This window comes from Carassius gibelio, chromosome A12, assembly GCF_023724105.1.
Source record: "Carassius gibelio isolate Cgi1373 ecotype wild population from Czech Republic chromosome A12, carGib1.2-hapl.c, whole genome shotgun sequence".
Lineage (NCBI taxonomy): Eukaryota > Metazoa > Chordata > Actinopteri > Cypriniformes > Cyprinidae > Carassius > Carassius gibelio.
This window is the reverse complement of record NC_068382.1, coordinates 3,618,468-3,645,857: the sequence shown is the minus strand read 5'-3', so window position 1 is coordinate 3,645,857 and position 27,390 is coordinate 3,618,468. Positions and strand designations below refer to the sequence as shown.

The window sequence follows — 27,390 nt, the reverse complement described above, 5'->3', positions numbered from 1 at the left end:
GCTGATGCTTTTATCCAAAGCTACTTGCTATATATGTCAAAGGTCGCACGCCTCTGGAGCAACTAGGGGTTAAGTGTCTTGCTCAGGGACACATTGGTGTCTCACAGAGGATTCAAACCCAGGTCTCTCACACCACAGGGATGTGTCTTATCCACTGTGCCAACACCACCCCTTGTTTCCAGACCAGATGGTGGATCAGCACCTAGAGGACCTCTTGAGCCCTGAATGTCACCAGAGACCAGGACAACTAGAGCCCCAGAGACAGATCCACAGTGAAGACCTTGTCTCAGACGGCCACCAGGACAATACCACAGGGACCAGTTTAGTCCCCTGCACAAAGTGACTTTGCTGCAGCCTGAAACTGAACTGCTGGTTTCGTCTGGTCAGAGGAGAATTGACCCCCCTACTGAGCCTGGTTTCTCCCAAAGTTTTTTTCTACATTCTGTCACCAATGGAGGTTTTTTTTATTTATTTATTTTTTTTTTTTTTATTGTCATATTAAAATGAATCTTAACTTAGTCATAGCTAAACATATAACACTGTAATATAAAACGTTATACAATTATATGTAAATAACATCTATAATAGTATAAAATGTTTTAATAAGTTATGACATTTGTTTGTAATGTGTTATATTTATGGTTCATTGCCCGCTGCTTATGCTGTGACTATGGAAGAATGCAGCACATCTCAATACTAATAAGGGTGTGTTCTGTGTTCTGTGTCTCTCTCCTTCAAACGAATGCTTCAAGCTAAATATGTGCCCTCTGTTCATATGCTTTACCCAGTGAAAAAAATGTATGTATGTATATATATATATATATATATATATATATATATATATATATATATATATATATATATATATATATATATGTTGGTGGATTTTGATGTGATTTTTTTTCACTGGAGGAAGCTAAATGTTAAAACTGTCTTGATGGATTTGTTTATTACAAACACAGCTTTTCACTTCACAAGATTGATCTGCTGGAGTCATTGTGTGATGTTTTTATCAGCTGTTTGAACTCTATTCTTGATGGCACCCATTTACTGTAGAGATACATTTTCAAAGTGAGGCAAAATTATCAAATTCTGTTCTGACAGAGAAAGAAACAAACTCATCCACAGAATGGATGTCCATGAGCAAGGTTTCATTTTGGAAAATCATTTTCATTTCTCAAGTTGGAAATTTGGAGAATTATCTCTGGTGCTGATACCTGTATCTGCCTGCAGCATGACTGCAGCACTTGTTCATAGAGTGAATAGCGCCCCCTATTTTTTACCTAAGACAAAAGGTGGTCATTTAACCCCACAGTGTTTAAATTAAATTATCACATTTCTGCATTTTTTTAAAAGAAAATTAGTTCATATAATAACAGAAGAAAAAGAAAACAGTTTTTGTATAAAAATCTAAATTTTTGTCTAATAATCTAAAAACATAAACCGTTTTCTGTATTCCAGTAGATCCTTTGGTGAATTGTGGGCGTCATCAAGAAATCGAAAGTATCGCGAAGTCAACCTGCGCGAGGCACATATTAACGTCTGCTGCTCACAGTACCAGGATTCTGCTTGTCTGAAAACAACGAACATTTGCATTCATTATGTCCAAATCTAAAGTGCTGAAGATAAAATCTGATAATGCAGTGAAGGTAAGTTCATCTCATTAGTATTTACACGAAGTATTTCCACTGTCAACAGAGTGCACTTAACAAAAACGCGTACGCTACTAACCTCAGTGCTTTGGAATTATGCCTCCACAATGTTTTAAAAGGGCTTTGTGTTTTTGTTTTTGGTAGTTTTTGAACATAAGACACTGATGGAAATCTCAGTTTATAGATATAAAATAATGATAAAAAAAAAAAAAAATCCTGAGTCACTTCCTCATCCACGAATGTTGAAAGTGAAAGTAGCATGGAGGCGCGATCATGTTCATGGACAAAGATAATGTTTGAATTGTAATTGTACATATGTGTTTCCTTCATCAAGATAGAAAACTACCGTCAGTCACTGTACAAGCAGGTATGAATTCAATAATACACACATAGACTACATTTGAAATGGTTGTTTATGGTTGTTTGTGTTGACAATATTTGATGTGTTGACAGGCAGAAAACCTGTTCTCCGATCACATACCTCTGAAGATCTCACAGCTTGACAACCTGTTAAAGGTACATTTACCTTTGTTCATTTGGCAGAGGCTTTTATACAAAGTGACCAATAGATTTGGGTATTCATTTAGGCTATGTGTATCCATGGGAAATTATTTCGTGACCTACTCACCAGGTTAACAATTGAGCAATTTAACCTGCTTCAGCAACAACAGAACTAAAATAATTCTTTTTTATGGTTTAGGGGGATGAGTTCAGTATCACTGACCTCTCATCTCTCCATGCACCCCTGGACATTCCCATTCCTGATCCCCCTGCTCCGGAGGAGGAGGTTGGCATCCAGCTTGTGATTCATAAAGATAATAATGTAAAAAATAATAAATAAAAAGATTTCAAACATGTATTAAAATATTTTAACAGGAGATGGAGACAGATAAAAATGAAGATGATGAGAAAAAGAAGAAAGGTAATTTCACACACGCATGCATGCATGTGCACACACATCTTGGTTTTCCATGTTTAACAGGGACATTCCATAGACATAATGGTTTTTATACTTTACAAACTGCACAAACATTTATAGATTTGAAAATAGAAAATTCTGTAACATTCTGTATGATTTACAGTGTAAGCTGTTTTCCTCATGGGGTTTTCCACATCATGAGTACATGAATGACTGAGCGAAATTGTATTTATGAGTGGGAAATGTGGAAATAAAAATAACTGTTGTTGAGAGAGGTACTTCATGTTAATTTGAAACTTTACTGAAACACTGATCTATAGCTAATATAGATCAGTGGTTCTCAGCCTTTTTCTCTCAAAGATCCCTCATCCCCTAGTTTTGTTTTCAAAACTTATCTTAATCAATGGGTCCTCCTAGTTTCTGTCAATTAAAAAGTTACTAAGATAATTAAAAAAGTAGAAATAGAAGCTGAAAATTCTTCAGGCAAAATTGTTATGCACAGATTAAGTGAAGATGAATGTGTACCAGAGTTATATAAAAAAGAAATTGATAAAAGTGCGCTAAAGTTGCATATGTGCACCAAACTATAACTGTGATGCATTGTTGAGATATGGAATATGGCATATTTTTGCAATGTAACATTTGTCTTTTGTCAGCTCCCAAGTGTGGCTTCATCAAAGGAAATGACCGGATTGTGAAGTTGCTGGATATTGTAAAACCAGAGATAATGGCTCTGAAGGAAACCTGCATCACTGTAAATGGGCAAAATTTGACTTATAGATATGTTTTCAGCATTTTCCAGATGTACAGTAGTGGCAACTTTATTCTTTTCTTATTTTTGTCCCAGGTTTCTTGCTGGATTTCTCATCTAATTCCAAAAATAGAGGATGGAAATGATTTTGGAGTTGCAATTCAGGTTATTAATCCTTAAAAGTCTCAGACTCCAATTAAATGCTGTTTTATACATAATGTTTCTGATTCTAAAAATCAAAGATTACCAGTGGCTAACATGACTGGTTGATATTTTAGGAAAAAATCCTTGAGAGAATTACTGCTGTGAAGACGAAGGTGGAGGGTTTTCAGACCAACATCAACAAGTATGAGCAATACCCATTTCAGTACATTATGTTTACTGAAGATTGTAAAGGTGCAATGTATTTTACACTGCTCACATTCATTCATTTTGTCATGTTGGTAATGAAAGTGTGTTTATCTGCAGGTACTTCTCAGAGAGAGGTGATGCAGTGGCCAAAGCTTCTAAGGACACCCACGTGGTGAGTGACCCATTAAATAAACTTATTAGCGTCTTTACAGTTTATTATTTTTTTAATTTTTTTTGTATAGCCAGTTATTAAATAGGGTTTTCAATACCATATTCTCAGTTTTTTGGCATTTAATCCTTTAATGCATGAGTTAAGAGGTAATTTGAGTACTCTGTGCAAACACAAAAGTAGTTAAACATTGTGAAAATTCTGCAGCCCTAAAACATGAAATTGAATATGTCAGAAATTAGTTTTGCAAGAAAATGCAATTGCAATTTTCAGGCACAATAAACATCCCCACCTTTCAAGAATATGAATAGGGATGTACAAAAAAAATAAAACACATGTAATTATTAAAAATGTATTATACATTTAATTTTATCTGCAGTTTACTCTAAAATGAATAGATGATTTTTCCATGATGTGCATATTTAAATATTTGGGCATAAATCAGCAAATTTACACATTGACCTCAACAGATTAGAAGAATAGTTTTGTCACTTTCCTATCCTTATTTGTGTAATAATGAAGAAAATGTTTTTTGACAGATGGATTATCGCTCTCTGGTGCACGAGAAGGATGAAGCAGCATATTCTGAGATCAGAGTGATTATGCTTGATATACGCGGTTTCTATGTGAGTGGCTTACATTTATTCACTCCGCAAGCAAATCATCTTAGACAGATGGCTTTTTCATACGAGTCTTGATAGCTGTGTTCACATCCGTATGGCTGTAGATTCAGATGTTTATTGTTTCCAGGCTGAACTTTATGATGTCATCAGCAAGAATCTGGAGAAAGTGACAAATCCCAAAGGAGAAGAGAAGCCCTCCATGTACTGAGACAGATGCTTACTGGGAGCAGTGCCGTTCTACAACTAAACAAGTTTTCAGAATTTCTCATTTCTTCATTTTTGACACTCAACAGATACATCCCTAAAGTGGTTAATAAACTTCAGTCAGTCATAAACATACAGTGTGTTGTAGTCCAAATTATGAGTTCAAGTAAATTCAAATGTACGTTTATTTCAGCATGTACAAAATAAATCAGGAAACGCACAAATTCATAAACGTGTCATATTCTAACAGCAAAGAAACATATTAAAACCAAAAAAGATGACTTCACAAAACATACTCAGTTTGTTCATTCACACTTCAGAAATATAATGTTATAACATACAGCTGAATTCCAACTCAGTCCAATTCATTTTATTTGTTTTACTGTAACAAACAACAAATGTTTACAAAATCCTTTCTGGATCACTTAAACAATAGAAATATCTCATGTGGAAATCTCCCCTTCATGAAATGAAAAATAATTTTTGAAGACAAGAAGTGATCAATTCTAAGTGATCAGTTCTTTATCCTGTTTTTTTTTATATATATATATATATGAAACAATAACTTTTTTTTTTTTTTTTTTGTGGAAGGTGCTACACATTTCTCAAACTTCTGGTCCTTCTCCTCCTGGAATCAACTGGAAAAAAAGCAGAAACACATTATTTCCTTCCATCTGACAATGTAATAATTTTGATTAGCTTTTATCTATTAATGCAATTTCAGTTTGGTGTGTTTTAGTAATGTCTGAAATGGATTAATAATCATTCAATTAATTAATAATTCAAATATTTCAGTTAAAAACGGACACAGACAAGTATTTCTATTTGATAGGTTTTGTTAGACAAGCATCGCTATTAGGGTTTTTTTTTTTTTTTTGGTCTGTCATAGAAAATTATTTAAAAAAAAAACATTCTTCCATAGTAATAAATAAATAAAAACTTATGCTAATATAACTTTCTATATGACCCAGCTTTACTGAATCTGAACAGTTGGTGGCCATTGTAAATGTAGTGCACTTCAACTTCTATTAACACATTGGTTTAAAAAAAAAAAAAAAAAAAACTTACATTAGAGCTTTACTCAATTTAATATTACTCATTTGCATATTCATACACTTAACCAATCTCAAAGCAAACGTTGTCAATTCATTAAATGTGATATATAGTGGATTGCTAGTTGATTTAAAGATGAACTCAAAAATTGATCATACCATTGTGATGTTATTGCCATTAAGCAGAATCTGATCCAGCTTTGTGATTCTTCTGCCTTCTGGAGTGATTTCACTGACACACAAAAATAACGGTTGTTATGGCTCAGTGACATCTGAGATGAAGATTCATCTCTTCAAGTTTTCTGAAATGTAATCTCACATTCATGTTGACGCCAAACATTTTTTGTAAAATGTTTTTCCAAACATTATTGATTTCAGAATTCAATTTCAATTTAAGAACACTTTGTGGAGCCACGTAAAACTAAAACTTTGAATACACAGATGTACACTTCAAAACATTGAAACATTGTTATATAATAAATAATCAATTTACAACATATAGACCTGGCATGTTGGAGACAGGACACATGAATGCCATTTTTTAGGGAGCCATGCAACACATTAAACCCCCTTTTCACATTATTTTTCACATTAACACTATTTTAAAGAAATACAAAAATTTGACGTATTCCAAATTCTGTATTAACCTTTTTAAAAATAAGAGCACCATGGTGTCTGATCACTAAATATCCCAGAAAATAAATAAATATAGCCTACATTAGAGTATGAATATATATATATTTTCAGTCATAAGTTTGAGGAGCAATTAAAATCAAAGCAGATGGGTGCATACATCGGGGAAAGATGATAAAGAAATATATATGCACATGTTTAGGTAGGAACATATACTTACAACTCAGTCACATCCTCAAGAACCATGTCTGATTAAAGCAGTCAAGAAAGTACATCTGTTATACAGACCTGCCACACTTTTGGAATTTAATGTACCTTCTCATTCTTTAAATCATGTGAAACAAATGGTAATGCAGACTTTATTAAAACTGTAACTGTAATGGCATTACAACAAAGTCTTCTACATTCATAGATCAAATAAATGATACCAAAGTGTTACTTTGGTACTTGTATTTTATATAACGTACATAAAAGAATCTAATGCTAAAACATTAACCATCACAACTATGTGCCAGTGTTTCTCCAGCATGTAAAAGGATACTGACAAAGTCATCAAACCCGAGCAGAGTTCCCACAATCTCTTTATCGTTCTTCATGACAATGTGAATCCGTGAGCCAATGCATTTATCCACCAGCTCTGAAAGAGACCACAGAAGCCATGAAAAACACAATCACAGACAACAGCACAAGACTGAGGCTGTTCATGTCTGCAGTACGTGTTGGGGGCAGTGTGAAATCTTCTACATTTTCCATAGCAAAATACAGTATACATAAAGACACGTACAGTAAGTATCCCACAATACAATGTGCTTGACCCTCCAAATCAGTGTGTTGAATGAAGCAGAACTGACCCCACCAAAAATTACAAAATTAAAATGTTTTACACATTTGAAGATCATTTTGTTATGACTGAAGTCCGTCAGGTAGCTAAGTCTATTTAATAGTAAGGTTTTGATAAACTTTGAATCAAAGAACGAATTCGTCATTTGTGTGCTTGTAGCTCGTAATTACGATATTTCCGACTACAACTGAAGAGCACATAAATTAGTGAACCAATGAAGGGAAGGGAATGGAATGGAAATAAAACTGTATGGAGTTGAATTCGATCAAAGTGATGCACTTTAACAGAATTTGCCCTTACTCACTGCAGGGACGGATTTCATTTTATATCTTCGGTACGAATCACTTAAATTAAATCATACAACGTTATTTAAAACAAATGATTAGACCTATTCATTTAGTAAACACGTGTGTCCAATAAAATACAACAATAAATAAAACGTACTGAAATTTGAATGCGCCAAATACACATGAATTTCAACGACTGCAAAAGTTCAATAATAAAGTAAATAATCCATTAGACGAAAATCGCACATACCGAGAGGTAAAAGCTGCGAGGGATTCGTCGCCGCGACTGCCGCCATTTTGATAACAGACCTGAATAATCATCAGTGAAAAAGAATTACAGACATGAGAAATCGATATTAGCACTAATCCATCGATAACTGTGTAAACCATACAGTCTGGTGTAAACCTGTTTTTATACAGTCTATGGCGTAAACATTTTTCTTTTCTTGTTAATCCTGACCATGTTATACATATTATCTGTGATAAATAATAATAATAATAATAATAATAATAATAATAATAATAATAATAATAATAATAATAATAATAATAATAATACATTTTAGCCATTATAAGATACGTTCAGTTTTTAACATTAAAACATTGAATTTGTACTTTAACAATTATTTCACACTTTATAACTATTTAAGTAATTTTGAAAGATTTACAAATGTTCGTTATGTTACAATACAATACTTTCCAATGATATTTTTTTTATTTGCATGCATTGTTACCATTTTGTAGTTGTCACTGTATTTTTTGTCTTGTGTTTTCACCTGTAGCTGTAAACTGCTAGACTTGTATTCTCACATTTGTTATTTATGATTCATCAGGCTACGCCCAAATTAAACAATGTGGATAAAAGCATCTGCTAAATGATGAATGAAGTTAATGAGTTTAATGGCCTGTAATGTGCATGGTGTATTCAGATCACTGTGATTTTTATGTCTCCCACCAAGAGCAGGAGATTGTCTCATTTCTGGACCTTGAAAGCCTGCAGCCTTCTTCAGACTGAAGATGCTGTTCATTTTTTAAATGATAAATGTCACAAATAACATTATATATAATTATTTGTGATCAATGTGATCCAAGTTTTAAAATTATAATAATGGAAATCCTAATCTTAGACAATTCATAAAAAGAAGAGAAAACTTTTTGGATTGTGCACTATTAATGGGTTAATAATCAAATGTGAGTAAGTGAGTGTAACTGATCATGGGATTCTTGGTCATATGTTATGGATTCTCTTTCAAACATCTCAAAACCTAAGAATGTGATCATTATGTTTTATTTTGTCTGCTCTGGGCTGCTGTCATTAAATTAATAGTTCAACCAAAAGTGTGGAGGCATGATGAATTAGTTTAACTACAAATATGTCTTATGTACACATTTAAAATAAAGTAAGTGCTGAACTTTTGTGTGAACTCTCCCAGTACTTTCCACACTCCAGCTCAGTTGGTGGCAGTGATGCATTAAAAGAACAAGAAGAAGTCTGTTTCAGCGAAGTATCATTTCACGCGCTCTCATTGGTTCCATGTCAGCATCAATCTGATTGGCTGCAGCACACCGCATCGTGAACAAGCTAACGTTACAGCTCCGTATCGTAAACTGAAAATTTTTATCGCAGTAAACATAAAACACAATGAACAGCGACACAGGTTTATTTCTGTAGTTTCTAAGCATTAGCGAAGACATCTAAAGGTGAGTTGTACTCTTTAGGATTAAAATGGTTGACTTCATAATTCAATTGCTGTTCTGTCTGACGCTGAAACTGTAACGTTAGATGCCTTTTAGAGTGTTGTTTATTTATTTATCTTGTGTGTGTGTGTTAACACGCCAGGTGAAAATACCTTCTAAGACGCATCGGTGGGAGTGAAAACATTGATCTTTCGAATCCGGTTTTGAGACTACTTCAAGATTGGACTCGGCCGAAGACCTGTATAACGTAGCAGGTTTGCAAGGCTAACGTTAGTGGTTTAGATTTGTATAAGCCATGTCAAACAATCTTGTTTATGTAAGTTAAATCGCTGCTTCAGGGAATTTGGAAACTTGTTTGTCTTTTGGCCTAATAATTAGAAACTGCTACTATGTCTAAAGAAATGTTATTATTGCCTTCTAATATTTAGAAACCGCTACTAACGTTATGTCTTAAGTTATTACGCTTTGCTGTACTCTTAAAGGAATAACAACTTCTGTGGACCACAAAAGACAACATTTAGAAGAATGTTTTGTTTACTTGACAACTGTAGACAAACTGAGACATTTCTCAAAATATATTTGTTATGTTCTACAGGGGGAAAAGCCAAACAGGCTATAACGACATAAGGGTGAGTAAATAATGACACAATTTTCATTTTTGATTGAACTATGGCTTTATTTTATTTATTTACAATTTTGATAACACAGCAAAACTTAGTAAGTAAAATGGCTTAGAATTAATTCAAACGTAGAACAAAGATCTGCACACTGTTACGCTCCCTTTATTCAAAAAGTTAATTTTGGTCAAAGACCTTTGTCAGTCAGACACGCGCAGTCGCGCACACACACAGGCAAAGGTAATAGTTCATTAAATACTCACAGATTCAAACAGTTTCAATAAAACAACACCTGTTAACAATCAAAATCAATCAAGTGAGCAGCTATAGTATATCACATTAAAACAACACCTCAAAACACTCACCCATCTTTTTTCAATTACTTTCCAAGCCCTAGAATTGATCAATGCATTACTATACAAAATGCATTTAATTACAAAACAAGACCATATCAACAAAAATCACTTTTAATTACAAAAAAAAATCAATTAGAAACATGAAAGTCAAGTTTGTAATTCTAGCCCTTAGGGGAAAGAGTATTAAGTCAAGTGTGTAAATATAATAAGGTTCTCTTTTTAAGAATTTATATTGTAGACATCGCCACCTGTTCTAGGAACTTTAGCACATTCAATTCCAATATAACAAAGAGTGGAAAGATTATGCCTTTTTTGAATTAAAGTGGACTGATACTGTTTTTTGTTTTTGAATTTATTGTAGTCAAGTAAATGGTCAGCAATTAAAAGATAAATGATACAATTCAAATGTGTTTCCTGCGGTCCTGACGGGCTGTTGAAAGTGTTTTTAGTCACATTGGTGTCTTTACATGATTGGCCACAGGTCACATGTGATCCAAGTTGAACGACATCTTTATAAGAAAATCTGTGGCTGTATCCACATCTTTATCACGTCCATGCCTTTTTACAGATGTCTTTCAATGCTGGCAGTGGATGGCCGAGGGGAAGACCAGCAGCTCCGGACCCAATGTATCGGCCCGCTCCCCCACGGTATCAGTATGACCCCCCAACTGCTCCCGGTCCCATGTATAACCCTCAAGGTGGCAGTTGCTATATGCCACCCCGTCCCGAATTCATGCCATTCCATTTCCCTCCACCGTCACAGGGCTCTAATGCTCTTCCCCATTGCCCCATACGCCCACCGGTCTTCCCAGAGCCACCCCCTTTTCCTCCACTTGCTCCTCACAGCTCAGACAGCTCCGTTTCCGTTCCAGTTCAGAGCTCTTACCCCTACATGATGCCTACCATCCCCCCTCCACCCCATCCACCTGGGCCACCCTCGGTGCCACCTCCCATGCCCTACCCACCATCATATCCCATGAGCTACCCTCAAATGCCTCAGCTCCCTCCTCCACCGAGCTTCAACCCAGCTTACGTGCAGCCTGGAGGTTCCTTCAAACCTGAACGCTCCCGCCCGCCTCTGCAGTACAAGGCGGACTCCGGTTCTCGCTCACCTGAAAGACTTCGTCACCATGATGAGCACCGGCACAGTGGCCACAGCTATGGAGGATACGGAGGCCGACATAACCGAGAGTTTGGAGGAGAGAAACGGGACAGAGGGTGCAGTTCAGAGCGCAGAAGTTCAGACAGCCCACGGCGTAAAGCAGACTATGACCGAGGACGCGTGCCATCGAGACACCGCAGCAGGTAACAGTTTTTCTGCTTATATTCCTAATTTTTGTTATCAAAAACTGATGAGATCTCTGTTGGGACCAGCTTATCATAAGCCATCTTAACATTTCCAAAGTGGCATCTGACACCGCATGATAACTCAGAAAGGTGTTTAATTTTGTGACAAACTAGCGCAAATGAAGTTTTTCTACCTAACTCAAGTGACATTTGTTACTTTGTCACTCGTTCGCACTGCTGCACTTGAACATAAATGTAAATCTTTTGAATACAAACTAAAATATTACTGTTGAAATTACAGCTTTGACTAAAAATAACTTATCAAAGTTTAAATTTGAAATGATTTAAAAAAATGTGTGTATGTAATATAATTAATATAACATGAAAAGAGCTGTTCTCCAAAAATCAGCATGATTACAAAAGTGATCAAATGTACAAATGAGTACAAATGTGTTTTTTATACAGCAGTTCAGTAAACAAATTAATATTAAGATACTTATGTTTTAGATGCCATATTGCCCATTTTTGCTCTCTTTTGCCTACAAAAATAATTCCAATCTTAACCACCGCAGTTTTGCATCTCTAAACGTGTATTTTTTTACTCATTTCATATAGCAACACAATATTTATGCATTTGTATTTGCAAGTTAAATCATTCCATGTCCCACTAAGCTGCATTAAACAGTGTGTGAATGCATGTAAATGCCACTTATTTAAAAAACTTAAGCACTGCAGCTTCTGTGTTTCCTCTGCATTATAAAGATTAATTGTTGATACTGATTTAATTTGCTTGGTAAAAGCCAAAAAGTCTTATTCTAATCAATTGATTGAATGTAAGAATTTGACTCAAAAGATGATACACTTTTAGAAAAAAAAGGCTTTATAAAGCTAAAAATGCCCATACAAGGTAAAAATCTATGTTAACTTATTGAAAAAGATCAGCTACTTTCCGTCACTGCTGTGAACTGACCACCACACAGAATATGAAGAATATCAAAAACATTAGGAGTCAGCTGTCCACGCTATTACAGTAACACATTCAGCAAAATATTGTCTAATTATAGTTACTGGTAACATTCCAGAAAATACACAGAGAGCTTTTTTTTTGTCAATATTGCACACTCCTTCATGAAAATGTCATTAGTCTGTACCAAAACCAGTAAAGTTTCACAGTTCTCTAATCTAGGTATTTTATCGAAAACCATTGTAATTTTTTGTTTATTAAAAATACAAACATTAAAGTTGTTAATTTAAACAATAATAATACATTCAAATTATAGCATTTAAATGATGTATTATATCCTTTAAATTTAGTTCATGTAAGTTCATTATAAAGACCATAAAGTAGTAATGTTTCGTAAGTAATAAAACAAAAGAAATGTTTAACTGCATGTATTTTGTTGTAATGATAATGCACAGATCTCTTTTGACATTGATTAATTGCTAAGGTAGTAAAAATTTTGATCATAGTGATTTCAAATATGGTTGGCACTTCCAAAATTTGTTAACTTAGCGTAATGAAAAATAAAGCTTAATTCAAATTATGAATAGGTTATATAAGGATAGCTAGCAAAGAGAATTACCTTAATCACTGTATCTGATATCACTTCTGGTTGTTTTTTGGTAGTTCACCTAAAAATTTACTACATTTACTCACCCTCAAGTCATTCAGAGTGGTTTCTTTTTTCTGTTAAGCACAAAAGAAGATATTTTGAAGAATGTTGGTAACCAAACAGTTGATTGTACCCATTGATTCCATATTATGGCACATTATAAAGAAAAGACCCCTTTCAGTCCCCCAGCCAGCCAGCCAGTCATGGATTCATTATTTTAAAAAAAATGTTTGTCTTAACTGAAGCTTTTATACACTTGGTTCAATAAGTACTGCTGCGTGGTTGCCTGTTACTGCATTGTTTTTACCATAAAAATATTGTCTCCATCCACCAGAGAACGCTATCGGCATAGAGATGAGTCAGGTTCATCCCCCTCAGACAGACACCGAAAACACATTCGCAATCGCTCAGGCAGTCGAGAGAGAAAGCGCCGACGTGTGGAGGAGGTGAAAGAGAGAAGAACAGACAGCACCTCAAGCAGTCGAGAGAGATCTGTGAGCTACAGCAGGAGTAGAGATGCAGAGGAGACGTCGACTGAACGTCACGAGGAGGAGAAAGGAGAGGAGGAGTTACTCAAACCTGCCTGGATCCGCTGTACACATGCAGAGAACTACTACTCAAACGATCCCATGGACCAAATGGTAATCAACAATAATCAACACAACACAAATCTATTAAACTGACATTTTAAAAAAATTACCACAATATTACACTATACTCCTTTAAAATGAACAGAACAGAGATTTGTACTAAATGTTGTGATGGCATCATGACCAAAACAAGTCAGATTTCATGTCAGGAACTGTTTCTCATAATTTGTATTCATCTGTAGGGTGACTCTACAGTCGTGGGCACTAGTAAGTTGAGAGATCTGTATGAGCGCTTTGAGGAAGAGCTTGTTCGGAGACAGGTGCGGGCCAAATCCAGTAGGCCTAAATGGGAACCACCCAAGACCAAACTGGACCAGGATCAGGGTATTGTGTATTTTACTATTTAAAATGTGTAATGTATATTTTATAAAACAAAGTGCCAACCACTAATATTGGCACCCTTGGTAAATAAGAGCAAAGGTGGCTGTGAAAAGAAATCTTTTATTTAAAAAAAAATCACAAAATTCTAACCTATCTTTGAAGTAAAACAATGAAATGTGGGGGGGGAGTATCATAATGAATTAATTGTTTTTCTCTAGTTCACATTAGCCACAGTTATTAGCACCCAATAACTGCAACGTCCTTTTCCAAAGATAACGGCTCTGAGTTTTATAATATAATGCCTGATGAGTTTGAAGAACAGAGACCATTCCTTCACACAGAATCACTCCAGATCCTGCAGATTCACAGCTCCATGCTGGTGGTGCTTTTCTTCAGTTCACTACATTTTCTATAGGGTTCAGGTCAGGGAACTGAGATGACCATGGCAGAAGCTTAATTTTGTGCTCAGTGCCACATTTTTTTGTTGATTGTGATGTTTTGGTGATTAATTATCCTGATGGAATATCCAGCCACGGCCGATTATAAGATTTCTAACAGAGGGAGTCAGGTTTCAATTTTTTTTTTGTTGGTATTTGATGGAATCTATTATGTGATTTATCTATACAAGATGTCCAAGACCTCCAGCAGAAAAATAGGCCCCAAAAAATTAAAGATCCAGCAGTATATTCCACTGTAGGCATTGGGTACCATCTGGTGGGTTTGCTTCCAAAAAGTTTTTTTTTTTTTTTTTTCTTCATCTGACCATAGAAGCCAGTCCTGTTAGAAGTTCCAATCATGTCTGACAACTGAATATGCTGGAGTTTGTTTTTGCATGAGTGAAGTGGATTTTTCTTGAATCCTCTAATCTCTCTTTTGTCACACAGCTTGTGCACAAGTGTAACGACTGTGCCATGGCAGTACAAGCAAACAAGATGTGAAAAATTAAGTGTACATAAATAACAATATACACATTTACACACTATACACATTTTTCAAAATAGATAATTGTACACGATCAACACATTTCCATAATATACACAAATGGACACAGTATACTCAAGACTTATAGATGTACAGCTTTGACTTACAGTAATATATACTGTAGTGTTATACTGTGAACTTCAGTGCAAACAATATGGTGATGTAAGGGCTGTTTGATATTTTTTTTTTTAGGCTTTCTGACCCCAAGACACAACTAATCTCTGCGGTTCTCCAGCTGTTATCCTTGGAGAGTCTTTGACCACTCAAACTCTCCTCCTCAACTTGCATTAGGACAATATAGACACACATGCAGATTTGTAATATCTTTTGTTGATTGGAACTTCTTAATTACTGCCCTGATGGTGGAAATAGGGATTTTAAATGCTTTAGCTCTTTTCTTTCATCCACTTTCTATTTTGTGAAGCTCAAAAATCTTATTCTGCATATCAGAACTGCATTCTTTGGTTTTACTCCTTGTGATGGATGATTAAGGGAATCTGTTCTTTGTGTCAGTCTATTTATAATCCTGTGGAACAGGAAGTCATGGCTGGAGAATTTATTTTATGGAGAACATTTATTTTATAATGTAAGTTTCTCCCCAATTTCAATTGTTTTACTTCAATTATGGGTTACAGTTTTGTGAATTGTTTGAATGAGTTAACAAAAAGATAAACAATGCAATTTTATTTTTTACAGCCACCTTTGTGCATATTTACTAAGGGTGCCAATATTAGTGTTTGGCACTGTATAATATTCTATAAAAATTGCCAATATTATGAATGTGAAGTCATGAAACTATATATGTCTTATTGTCTTTATATCTTTACAATTGTATTTAAAATAAAGCTAAAATAGCTACTCCAAAACATTTTGCTCAAATTGAAAAAGAGCCTGTGCGCAGATGGAGTGTTGTTATACTAAATATAAGCACTCTAGATCAGTGGTCCGTGTACAATACAGTAGATCAGTGTATTGCAGGTGGTCCGCTGATTAAAATAAATAATATTGTTAATATATGTAAAAATGTCTAAGTCATAACTTAATAACATCATTTCATATATATATATATATATGTATGTATATTTATATATACGGTATATTAACAAAAATAAATATTAAACTGTAACTATGCTTTCACTATTCAAGCTCGCTGATTGGTTTAAGAATAAACCACCAATTTATCTTTCAATTCAAACATGCATAAATGGCTGTCAGCATGTTCCCTCCTGACTGCTTTCTCCGCTGTCTTCCTGCTGCCGAGCTCTGTCTGGATCTGGTTTTCCCGTCTTGCTGAGCGGTGCCAGCCCGAGTTATTTTCTGTTCATTGCCAGTTCATTCAATAAAGACAGTTAACAAGCTAGCTTCTGAGTAACCATTTATTATCCCAACAGTAGTGGGATCAGTTAATTTTTTTTGCAGTGGGCCGTGCAAACACATGTTTGGTTGTGTGGACCGCGAGTTGAAAAAGGTTAGGAACCACTGCTCTAGATAGTTTATAAATGAAAATTTTAAAATGTAATCTTTCTTTATTTACTTAAATAATAAAACAATTAAATAGTTGATTACATGGGAGTTGCGATGCTCTAAATGCATGCATCCTGTTTCTCTAATGATAGTTTGGAACAAAGAGATGGGTAATGATTATTCAATCAGCAGCTTTGTGTGTTCATACAAAGTGTGGACAGTCAATGTTTCTTTGATTGAATTTGTTTTAATTTCAGAGCACAATAATAAGCAAATGCACAAATAGTTGTAACCATATCACTCAGGCCTAACTCTAATAGAAAGATGCATTTGTTGTGTGTTGTGTAGATGACAGCTCCAGTGAATCTGAATGTGAGTCTGATGGAGGCGGTAGCAGCTGCTCCAGCAGTTCTGACTCTGACGTATTTGATGTCATTGCTGAGATCAAGCGGAAGAAAGCTCATCCTGACCGCCTCCATGAGGAGCTGTGGTACAATGACCCCGGACAGGTGAGCTTCACCTTCACTGCAACCTTTTTGCTGAGAAATTATGGTTGTTTTGCTCAAAAAACCATTTTAAGCTAGCAATGTATCAGAAAAAAAATGTCAGTGTTAAAATGCCTGTGCTAATGCTTCACCCAAAAACGAAACATCTGTCATTTACTCACCCTCATGTCATTTAAAACCCATAAGACTTTTCCAAACATGTTTTAATAAAACCTATGAGGTTTCTGTCTCACAAGTCTTGAGAAAAAAAAATACAATTGCTTTCTGTCTTGAATAGTTAATTTAGGCTTTTACTTGCATCTGTTCATCATATAATGTAATTATATCTCTTTACAATAACTTTTTTACGTGTAGGGGAGTAAGTGATGACAGAATTTTCTTTTTTGATTGAAGTATCACTTAAACCAGATGTTTTATTCATGTAGTTAGCAATAGACGTGTCAACCGTTTAAATGACTTGTTTGGCAAGGTTCTCTTCAAGCAGTAGTACTTATCTGTCACCTCCTGTAATGTTGTCTTTTTACTGATTTAAAAATCAGGAGAGGGAAATAATCTAAAGAGTTCATAAAATAACCATTAATGCTGAAATTATGACATTTGCATAAGTATCAATTGTTTGATTTATATAATTGTATTTGAATGGCTTAAAATCAAGTTACAACTATTATAATTTATTTGTCCTTTCATTTAAAACTCAGATGAATGACGGGCCGTTATGCAAGTGCAGTGCCAAAGCCAAGCGAACCGGAATCCGCCACAGTATTTATCCTGGTGAACAGGTATACATGCATTCATTCAATCATTTCATCTCTTTTAGAGCCATAATTTTTTTTGTTTTTTTGTTAAGTGGACACTGTTGTCTTTTTGTTCTCCAATTTGAACCAAAAGGAGACTTAAGAGGTTAATAGGCTGGTGAAAGAGGTTTATACTTAATTTCTTTAGCCAAACTACAACACCATATGAAAATTTGAACATTGAAAATGGACCATTCACAATGTTTTGTTATACTTTTGTACATTGTCACATTTCATATTTGATTTATTATAAATGTCAGTCATTGTCTGGGGTTGTCAAACTGATTGGATTGGTCAGCATGTTTTTCTCTCCCTTATAGCAAGTGAAAGAGTGTCGGCCGATGAGTAACAATGCTGGTAAACTGTTCCACTACAGAATAACTGTGTCCCCACCCACCAACTTCCTAGTAGGTTTCTGTGCTGTTTTAATCGAAGTATTAATCTGATTATTATTTTTCTGTTCTTTTATTGTTTCTGCATGTGAATAAAACTGTTGCTCTCTCTCTCTCTCTCTCTCTCTTTCAGACAGATAGACCCACGGTTATTGAGTATGATGACCACGAGTACCTTTTTGAAGGCTTTTCCTGCTTCTCTCACACACCACTTACTAATGTAAGCATGTGACTTCTGCTTGGTTGCATTCAGAACTAATAACTAGATTACGATATGTTCTTTAGTGTTTGTGAATAATCAGCAATAAATAAAAAAACAGTATCTAAATAATATAAACTTGTACAAGAAAAGGAGACGAGCCATAGTGTAACGGTTTGTGAAATAAACTCTACTCATAGGAATTAAATCAGCAGCTTATAGCAGTAGTTCAACAGCTAAAAGTCAAGTGTCAGCATAAAACCGTGTCAACATAGCAAAGAAAAGGCATGGACACAGTTATTTTTGTGGCTGACTGGCCTTCGCACATGTGTGTTTGTAGGAGTTTCCTTTTAGCGATGCACAATTGATGGGAGGAGAGTATTCAAGTTAATCACGCAACGTGGTTTACTAAAGTTTGTGGTGGTCAGTTTACTGGTATTTGCGTCATTATTTAACTCCCAAAAATTGAGTACCGTATTTTCCGGTCTATAAGTAGCACTTTTTTTCATAGTTTGGCTGGTCCTGCGACTAATAGGCAGGTGCAACTTATTTATCAAAATTAATTTGACCTGAACCACGAGAAAACATTACCGTCTACAGCCGAGAGTGGCCGCTCTATGCTTCTCTGTGCTCCTGTAGTCTACACTGAAAACATAGAGCCCCCTTTCGCGGCTGTGGATGGTAATGTTTTCTCTTGGTTCTTGGTTCTATATAAATACGACTTATAGTCCAGTGCGACTTATGTTTTTTTTTCCTCATCATGACATATTTTTGGACTGATGCGACTTATAGTCTGAAAAATACGATACTTTAAATTTTTGTTTGCTTTATCTGAATGGATAATGCATGAATAAAATGTAATATTACAGTCAATTTCTTTGTGGTCCAGATCTGTATATTATTATTATAATTGTTATCTGTTCTTTATTAGTGTCATGTGGCTTCAGAGAATGAGTACACTTCAAATTGTGTTTTAAGTATAAGATTCTAATTGCAGAAAATGTATAAATGTCACTTTTAGAAGATGAACAATTCTTTTATCAGACGTAAGAGCTGAAAGTTTCTGATTTTAAAACATTGCAAATGTCTTTCTCTATAGACTTCCACTGCAAGTTTTATTATTGGGGTTTTTGATTCAGAGTAATTAAATAATTGACAGTATGCCATAGATATTGTTCATAGATCATCACTTGTACTTAAGTTGTTTAACTCTGAGGTGAAAACAATTAGTATGTGTCAGTAAATGAGCATTCATGGGATTTATTGTGAAAGCCCATATATATCCCAGACTAACTGTCCACCCCCTCACACCCTTTTAGATCCCTTTGTGTCAGGTTATTCGCTTCAACATCGATTACACCATCCACTTCATAGAAGAAATGGCACCTGAGGTATGTGGCACCCCACATTATAAAAAATTTCAACATTCCTAATTTTCGTCAGTTCACTATCCTCATCTTGTATAAATGATTGTAATTATAAATGTTAGTTGCTGTGAATAACATTTCTATGCCCATATTTAATTAAAAAAACTAAATAAACAATTATCAGAATGAGGCAAACATATTTTGACACTTTGACTTGATTATTAATGCAACTGAATTTAATTTTAATTTAGTTTCCCTTTGTTTATTGATATTTCTAGTGCTACTTCAGACATATTGGTTGTTGCTAGCACAAGTGGAGTGACCCACAAATGCTCATCTATTGTAATCTGTTGTGTTTGACCAGAACTACTGTGTTAAAGGCCTGGAACTGTTTTCCTCGTACCTCTTTAAAGACATCTTGGAGTTGTATGATTGGAACCTCACAGGTAATGTGCCAACACACATTCAACTCCACACAAGCACACCATAAGCAATTAAGCCATAGTAATATAGTTTTGCTGTTACACAGGTCCTGAAGAAAACGGCCAGTCAGGTTGTCAGAGGTTTCATTTTATGCCACGGTTCGTTCGGTTCCTCCCAGGTTAGTTTTAAATGCCCTTCTGTCCATTTCATTGATGAACCAAAATGTATTGATGAAAAAATAAATAAAAGTTGTACACAGTACATGTGAACCTTTAGTGTTCCTCAAATCCGGCCACTGCCCTCCAGAGTTTAGCTTAAACCCTGATCAATCTCATTTACCTGTGATTTTCTAGGGATACTGAAGACCTTGATGAGCTTGCTCAGGTGTGTTAGATTTGGGTTGGTGCTAAACTCTGCAGGGAATTCACCCTCCTGGGCAAGACTTGAGGCACCCTGTTCTGAATGTAGAAAAGATTTGCTTTAGATTATGTACAAAACATTTACAGTCCCTTTACAGAAGAATAGGCACCCAGAAAAATGGTTGACTTGCTAATATATTGGTGATTGGTTTATTTATACAGTAGATAGTTTTTCTCCAAGATGGTTCAGCGGATGGCCATCTCGGTGTGGAGCTCCACGTTTGTTTTAATATTTGTATTAGTTTGTTCTATTTTTAGCCAGAAATATTGAAACTTAATGTGGAGAAGATCTTGATTAGGTGAAAACCAAAACCAAGCCATTCACACAGATGCATATAAAATTGTTTCAACTTTTAGAAAAAACGTCAAGAATTTGTGGAGGTTTATGCATTTTACGGCGTCTCTTAAATGCAATCTGTGTTAATAGTGCTTCAGCTCTTTGGATTAAGCAATGCATAAATACATAATGCTGTTCTGTTCACAATTGTTTATAAAATTTGTGAAATTATATTAGATTTGAATAAATTTTTATTGTGATGCATGTTTTGTTAGAAGAGAGACAGTTACTTCCTTGTGTTAACAATTTAATGTGCTGCATTATTTTTTGCTCATTGCGCCCTCATATTTATTCTGCATATAAAACAAAATTAGATTTTTGTTTAATTTTTTATTTTATGTTTGATTGTTAAAACAAAAAAAAAAAAATTTTGTCTCAATAAAATGTTAATTTAAAAATATAGTGGTTCAATTTTAACTTTTTCTATTGCTTTTTGTTTTAAAAAAGGTTATAAAAATATCTATAATTATCGATACCGAACGATATGAAACATTATATCGTTGATAAAAATTTTTTTGCTTTACTGACTAGTCGACTTCAGTACTCTACCATGGCGCTTTAAGCTTGACGTCGATTAGTCAACAGTACGCTGTTCTGTGATTTATCAATAAAATAGCTTAGAAACTGAATAGTTCAGGCATATATTTGTTAACTAAATCCCACAGTGACTACTACTAGAGAGACGCTGCCATTTAAAAATAAATCACACACACAATCGGTCTCACTAATGCATTCATATGAATGTAATCTTTACTGTGCTACTTTATCTGTATCTGATTTAGAACGACCAGAAAGCTGTGAGAAATAAAATGACCCAAAGGCAAAAGAACTGCTCAAAATGAGCTGTTATAGGAGCAATAGCCATGTACACAGCGCTGTATCAAATGCCATAGCTGTGCACAAGAGGTTTGTCACAGCTCCATTCATTAATGACGTCAACAGCGACTAGTGGACTTTACTTTCATTTTCACCACAAAAGTCCACTAAAAAAGTCGTTCAACCCCTAGTGACCGTTTTTTTTTTTTTTTTTTTCAGGCAATCCATCTCATGAACAGTTAACTTTGGCAAAAAACAGTATTTATAAATGTATTTATTTAACACACATATACGTATTTACATTTCTTTGCATTTGTACATAACGTGTCATTTTTTTGTTCATTGTTATTTCCTATTTACTAATCCTATTTTTATTCTTTTCATTAATTTTGTCTTGTCACTGTCATTCTGTGCTGTGGAAGCTTCTGTAACCAAAACAAATTCCTCATATGTGTAAACACACCTGGCAGTAAAGCTCATTCTGATTCCGAGAATGTTTTATCAGTGTGATTGACATTGTCGTGTCTGCTCATGTGCGTCAGATGGAGGAAAGGAGGTGCTGTCCATGCACCAGGTGCTGCTATATCTGCTGCGCAGCAGCACAGCTCTAGTTCCCGAAGAGGAGATCGCAAACATGCTACAGTGGGAGGAGCTGGAGTGGCAGAAATACGCTGAGGAATGCAAGGGCATGATCGTCACCAACCCTGGCATGGTAAAACACATTCACACAGACAAGGCTTAAATAATCGGTGACCGATACATATGTTAATAGATTCTTTCTGCACTGACATCAGTAGCCAAAAGCTTTTGCATGATTATGCATTAATAAGTTCAAGGCCACTTTCATGGCATTAAAACACGACTGCACTTTAAATGTGTGCTTGTGTATGTGTCTGCATTCACACAGAAACCCAGTTCTGTGAGGATTGACCAGTTAGATCGTGAGCAGTTCAATTCCAGTGTCATTACTTTCCCCATCATTGTGCATTTTGGTATCCGACCTGCCCAGCTTAGCTATGCTGGAGACCCGCAGTAAGTCTGACTGAGCACTCACCACTTCTCTTTCTGCTTTTTAGCTTGATTTATAATGGTAAGGGTTTTCTGATAATTTGATTTAAACCTATTTTTGGTTTACACTTGGGTTTACTCTTTACAAGAACAAGCACAGACCTCTTTAAAAGCAGTGGTTCTCAATTCCAATCCTTGTGACCGACCGCTTTGCACATTTTGTATGTTTCTCAAACGTCATTTCAGACGTTTGTTCTAACTGAGCATAAGTGCCCTGAAAAGTGGACTTCACAGGATATTCGGCCATGATTCCAGTTCAAAGGGCATAAAAGTGTGCAAGACATGAATTAAAATTTTATTTATTTACAGAGACAAATTATGTCATGCTGCAGGCAGTGGTGTTGGCATAGAACAAATCATGGCAGAGAGTAGGAAGCAATGAAAACTGTGTTGGAAATAGGGTGACCACCTGCTAATAAGCCCAAGGGGGGGACAAGAGGTATGTTTCTGAGGGACAATGTGGGACACTGCCTTGCGCGGTGGTGCCCCCACCCCATGGGCAGACTCTCTGATAGTGGTTTACCCGTTTCTAGCACATACCACCTTACATGGTATATTAATAATGCCCTATTCCCCTAAACATGTGTAATTGCTGATGTACTGTATGCTTATGACAGAATCGACAAATTCACTTCCACTTACGATTTACTTTAGCTGTTTAATTTTATTTTTCATTACAATTTATTCACTTTAATAATAAATTACTGCTCATATACAGCATTCTCGTTGAACAAGAGTGAATGATTTGTCCAGGGTTTTTTTTTTTTTTTCATGTTTTTGATAATGTCTGGGAAGCCAAAATGCGCATGCATCAACAGAAAGGTTTTTTTTTTTCAGCGAACCGTGCCATCCCCATTACCTCAATAATCAATCAATTACAGGCCTAAAACAATCATGCCCGAGCAGACTGATATTAGTACATCTCATCACACCGGCACCCGCGTCTAAATAAGTTGTATGGTCTGGTTTTCAGTCTAAAACAGTTGCGTCAAGTAAAAATGTCTCGTCTGTTTCGGGAGGTACGCAGTCAGCGGAGTCTCGCACCTCCCAACTCACACCAGGGGCTCGCACCTTTTTTTTTTCCTCAGATTTTGACAAATCTTCGCGATCAACTTAAAATGCTTCCAAGATCGATGGGTTGGCGACTCCAGATATAGATGAGAGACCAACTTTTTTTGAGCCAGCATTGATTGTGTGTGACACAGACTCAATTTGTGGGACGCATGAATTGGGCTTCAAACGCTGTGCGCGCACGCGCAACGCTGGATGGATGGTCACCCTAGTTGGAACCCTGTCAATCAAAACACAGTTTGTGCTTGGAGCTCTCTTCTAACAAGCTGGTTATCTGAATCAGGTGTTAAATAAGAGAGACATGCAAAATATGCAGAGCGGTGAGTCGCCAGGATTGAGAACCACTGAGGGAATAGAGTTAAATAGAAATCTCTCACCACATGAGTTATCATAGGACCTATTAAATGTGATAATAAAATTGCTATAATAAAAATGAATTATTTTTATATATATGTGTATGTGTGTGTGTAAAATTGCAATGCTAATTTACTACTTTTTACTATTAATTTCTTGATTTTCAAACATTGTACTTTTTTAAGATTTTATTTTGATGTAATAAGTTATTAATAATGATTTTTTTTTTTTTTATAAAATAAAAATGGAAAAGGTGATATACTTCAGTTTACTTTTTTCATTACAGGTATCAAAAGTTGTGGAAGAGTTATGTGAAATTGCGTCACTTGTTGGCCAACAGCCCAAAGGTTAAACAAATTGACAAACAGAAGTTAACGCAAAGAGAGGTAAGTGTCTGCATGAGTGGTTTATGTACATCGAAATAGATAATATGACAGACACCTTAAATAATAAATATGATCATTATGGATGGGTAGCATGAAGTTTTTCATTAAAAAAAAAGCAAAAAGCAAAACATGCACATTAACTGAATGTTTGAATGCAACAGACAAGAGGTTTTAGTACAGTATATAGTCATAATTGTGTGAATACTATGTCCAAAAACTGTGATTTACAGGAAGCTCTGCAGAAGATCAGGCAGAAGAATACAATGAGAAGGGAGGTCACAGTAGAGCTCAGCAGTCAGGGTTTCTGGAAGTCTGGTATCCGCTCTGATGTTTGCCAGGTACACATTTACACTAACACACATTCACTTAAGAACTTAAAGAGATCATATGATGTTTTGAATGAAACTTTCATAATTTATGCGGTTTAATGTTAAAAAAAACTAATTATTTTCCACATACTGTACATTGTTTTTCCCCTATGCCTCGCCTTTCTGAAATGCTTACATTTTTTACGAAGCTCATCGTTCTGAAAAGGCAAGGTATTGTGTGATTTGGCCAGCTGTCTAGTGAATTGTGATTGGCCGAATACCTAAAGTGTGTGACCGAAATGTTATACCCCTTACCATACTGTGATGCCGCGTCCCGGTGTGATGAGACAAAACTATGGAGCCAAAAGAGTCTCAATAAAGATAAATGCACAATCTACATTCACATATGCACACACATGATTCATAAATACACACACAGGATACACAAATGCGCACAAAATTTACAAATGCACACACAAAATTTAAAAAGCACAGAAGATTCACAAATGCATACAAAATTAAGAAATGCACACAAAATTTAGAAATACACACACAATTCAGAAATGCAAACAACATTTACAAATGCACTCAAGATTCACAAATGCACAGGACAAGATTCAGAAATGTATATCTGTTGAACTCACACATACAGTATTGTTCAAAATAATAGCAGTACAATGTGACTAACCAGAATAATCAAGGTTTTTCGTATATTTTTTTTATTGCTACGTGGCAAACAAGTTACCAGTAGGTTCAGTAGATTCTCAGAAAACAAATGAGACCCAGCTTTCATGATATGCACGCTCTTAAGGCTGTGCAATTGGGCAATTAGTTGAATTAGTTGAAAGGGGTGTGTTCAAAAAAATAGCAGTGTGGCATTCAATCACTGAGGTCATCAATTTTGTGAAGAAACAGGTGTGAATCAGGTGGCCCCTATTTAAGGATGAAGCCAACACTTGTTGAACATGCATTTGAAAGCTGAGGAAAATGGGTCGTTCAAGACATTGTTCAGAAGAACAGCGTACTTTGATTAAAAAGTTGATTAGAGAGGGGAAAACCTATAAAGAGGTGCAAAAAATGATAGGCTGTTCAGCTAAAATGATCTCCAATGCCTTAAAATGGAGAGCAAAACCAGAGAGACGTGGAAGAAAACGGAAGACAACCATCAAAATGGATAGAAGAATAACCAGAATGGCAAAGGCTCAGCCAATGATCACCTCCAGGATGATCAAAGACAGTCTGGAGTTACCTGTAAGTACTGTGACAGTTAGAAGACGTCTGTGTGAAGCTAATCTATTTTCAAGAATCCCCCGCAAAGTCCCTCTGTTAAAAAAAAGGCATGTGCAGAAGAGGTTACAATTTGCCAAAGAACACATCAACTGGCCTAAAGAGAAATGGAGGAACATTTTGTGGACTGATGAGAGTAAAATTGTTCTTTTTGGGTCCAAGGGCCACAGGCAGTTTGTGAGACGACCCCCAAACTCTGAATTCAAGCCACAGTACACAGTGAAGACAGTGAAGCATGGAGGTGCAAGCATCATGATATGGGCATGTTTCTCCTACTATGGTGTTGGGCCTATTTATCGCATACCAGGGATCATGGATCAGTTTGCATATGTTAAAATACTTGAAGAGGTCATGTTGCCCTATGCTGAAGAGGACATGCCCTTGAAATGGTTGTTTCAACAAGACAATGACCCAAAACACACTAGTAAACGGGCAAAGTCTTGGTTCCAAACCAACAAAATTAATGTTATGGAGTGGCCAGCCCAATCTCCAGACCTTAATCCAATTGAGAACTTGTGGGGTGATATCAAAAATGCTGTTTCTGAAGCAAAACCAAGAAATGTGAATGAATTGTGGAATGTTAAAGAATCATGGAGTGGAATAACAGCTGAGAGGTGCCACAAGTTGGTTGACTCCATGCCACACAGATGTCAAGCAGTTTTAAAAAACTGTGGTCATACAACTAAATATTAGTTTAGTGATTCACAGGATTGCTAAATCCCAGAAAAAAAAAATGTTTGTACAAAATAGTTTTGAGTTTGTACAGTCAAAGGTAGACACTGCTATTTTTTTGAACACACCCCTTTCAACTAATTGCCCAATTGCACAGCCTTAAGAGCGTGCATATCATGAATGCTGGGTCTTGTTTGTTTTCTGACAATCTACTGAACCTACTGGTAACTTGTTTGCCACGTAGCAATAAAAAATATACTAAAAACCTTGATTATTCTGGTTAGTCACATTGTACTGCTATTATTTTCAACAATACTGTATATCTTGAATTACAAACTGCTTGCGTTCTGTGAACTTCACTGCATTTGTGTGTGGATTTTGAGACTCACCTGACTTGGCTCTACACACAAATGCTTTTTTTTAAACAGGGAATTATCAGCAACCAATCAGATATCTCCCTTCTTTTAGCCAATCACAAGAACAAACTCCACGTGGGGGATTGTTTACTTATAAGCCAATCAC

At 35.6% G+C, this 27,390-nt stretch overlaps 3 protein-coding genes across 5 annotated transcripts in view; 2 read left to right on the top strand and 1 right to left on the bottom strand.

Annotated features, from left to right (window-relative positions):
• Nucleotides 1-1,491: 1,491 nt before the first annotated feature.
• Nucleotides 1,492-4,804, top strand: psme2 (proteasome activator subunit 2). Its single transcript, XM_052610786.1, has 11 exons — nt 1,492-1,649; nt 1,987-2,019; nt 2,106-2,168; nt 2,353-2,439; nt 2,529-2,574; nt 3,228-3,325; nt 3,419-3,487; nt 3,601-3,668; nt 3,791-3,845; nt 4,382-4,468; nt 4,593-4,804. The coding sequence occupies exons 1-11, from the start codon at nt 1,602-1,604 to the stop codon at nt 4,671-4,673; spliced, it is 735 nt and encodes a 244-aa protein (XP_052466746.1). The 5' UTR covers nt 1,492-1,601; the 3' UTR covers nt 4,674-4,804.
• Nucleotides 4,805-4,836: 32 nt separating this feature from the next.
• lsm5 (LSM5 homolog, U6 small nuclear RNA and mRNA degradation associated) lies at nt 4,837-7,872 on the bottom strand. The gene is made up of 5 exons (XM_052610787.1): nt 7,733-7,872; nt 6,896-6,991; nt 6,575-6,602; nt 5,881-5,953; nt 4,837-5,307 (listed from the first exon to the last, which is right to left on the bottom strand). Exons 1-5 carry the CDS (start codon nt 7,776-7,778, stop codon nt 5,275-5,277), a joined length of 276 nt encoding a protein of 91 aa, XP_052466747.1. The 5' UTR covers nt 7,779-7,872; the 3' UTR covers nt 4,837-5,274.
• Nucleotides 7,873-9,017: 1,145 nt separating this feature from the next.
• drosha (drosha ribonuclease III) overlaps nt 9,018-27,390 on the top strand; it is a 41,191-nt gene continuing 22,818 nt past the window's right edge. The window contains exons 1-17 of one of the 3 annotated variants that reach the window (XM_052610784.1): nt 9,018-9,183; nt 9,323-9,434; nt 9,776-9,809; nt 10,722-11,458; nt 13,388-13,694; nt 13,886-14,027; nt 16,818-16,978; nt 17,674-17,754; nt 18,090-18,176; nt 18,295-18,381; nt 19,680-19,751; nt 20,092-20,173; nt 20,257-20,328; nt 22,265-22,434; nt 22,630-22,754; nt 24,502-24,601; nt 24,832-24,939. In XM_052610784.1, coding sequence (XP_052466744.1) covers nt 10,722-11,458; nt 13,388-13,694; nt 13,886-14,027; nt 16,818-16,978; nt 17,674-17,754; nt 18,090-18,176; nt 18,295-18,381; nt 19,680-19,751; nt 20,092-20,173; nt 20,257-20,328; nt 22,265-22,434; nt 22,630-22,754; nt 24,502-24,601; nt 24,832-24,939 — 2,331 coding nt within the window. In that variant the 5' untranslated portion in view covers nt 9,018-9,183; nt 9,323-9,434; nt 9,776-9,809. Of the gene's footprint in view, nt 9,184-9,322; nt 9,497-9,775; nt 9,810-10,721; nt 11,459-13,387; nt 13,695-13,885; nt 14,028-16,817; nt 16,979-17,673; nt 17,755-18,089; nt 18,177-18,294; nt 18,382-19,679; nt 19,752-20,091; nt 20,174-20,256; nt 20,329-22,264; nt 22,435-22,629; nt 22,755-24,501; nt 24,602-24,831; nt 24,940-27,390 lie in introns of all 3 variants that reach the window. The other 2 variants (XM_052610785.1, XM_052610783.1) reach the window with 2 other exon arrangements.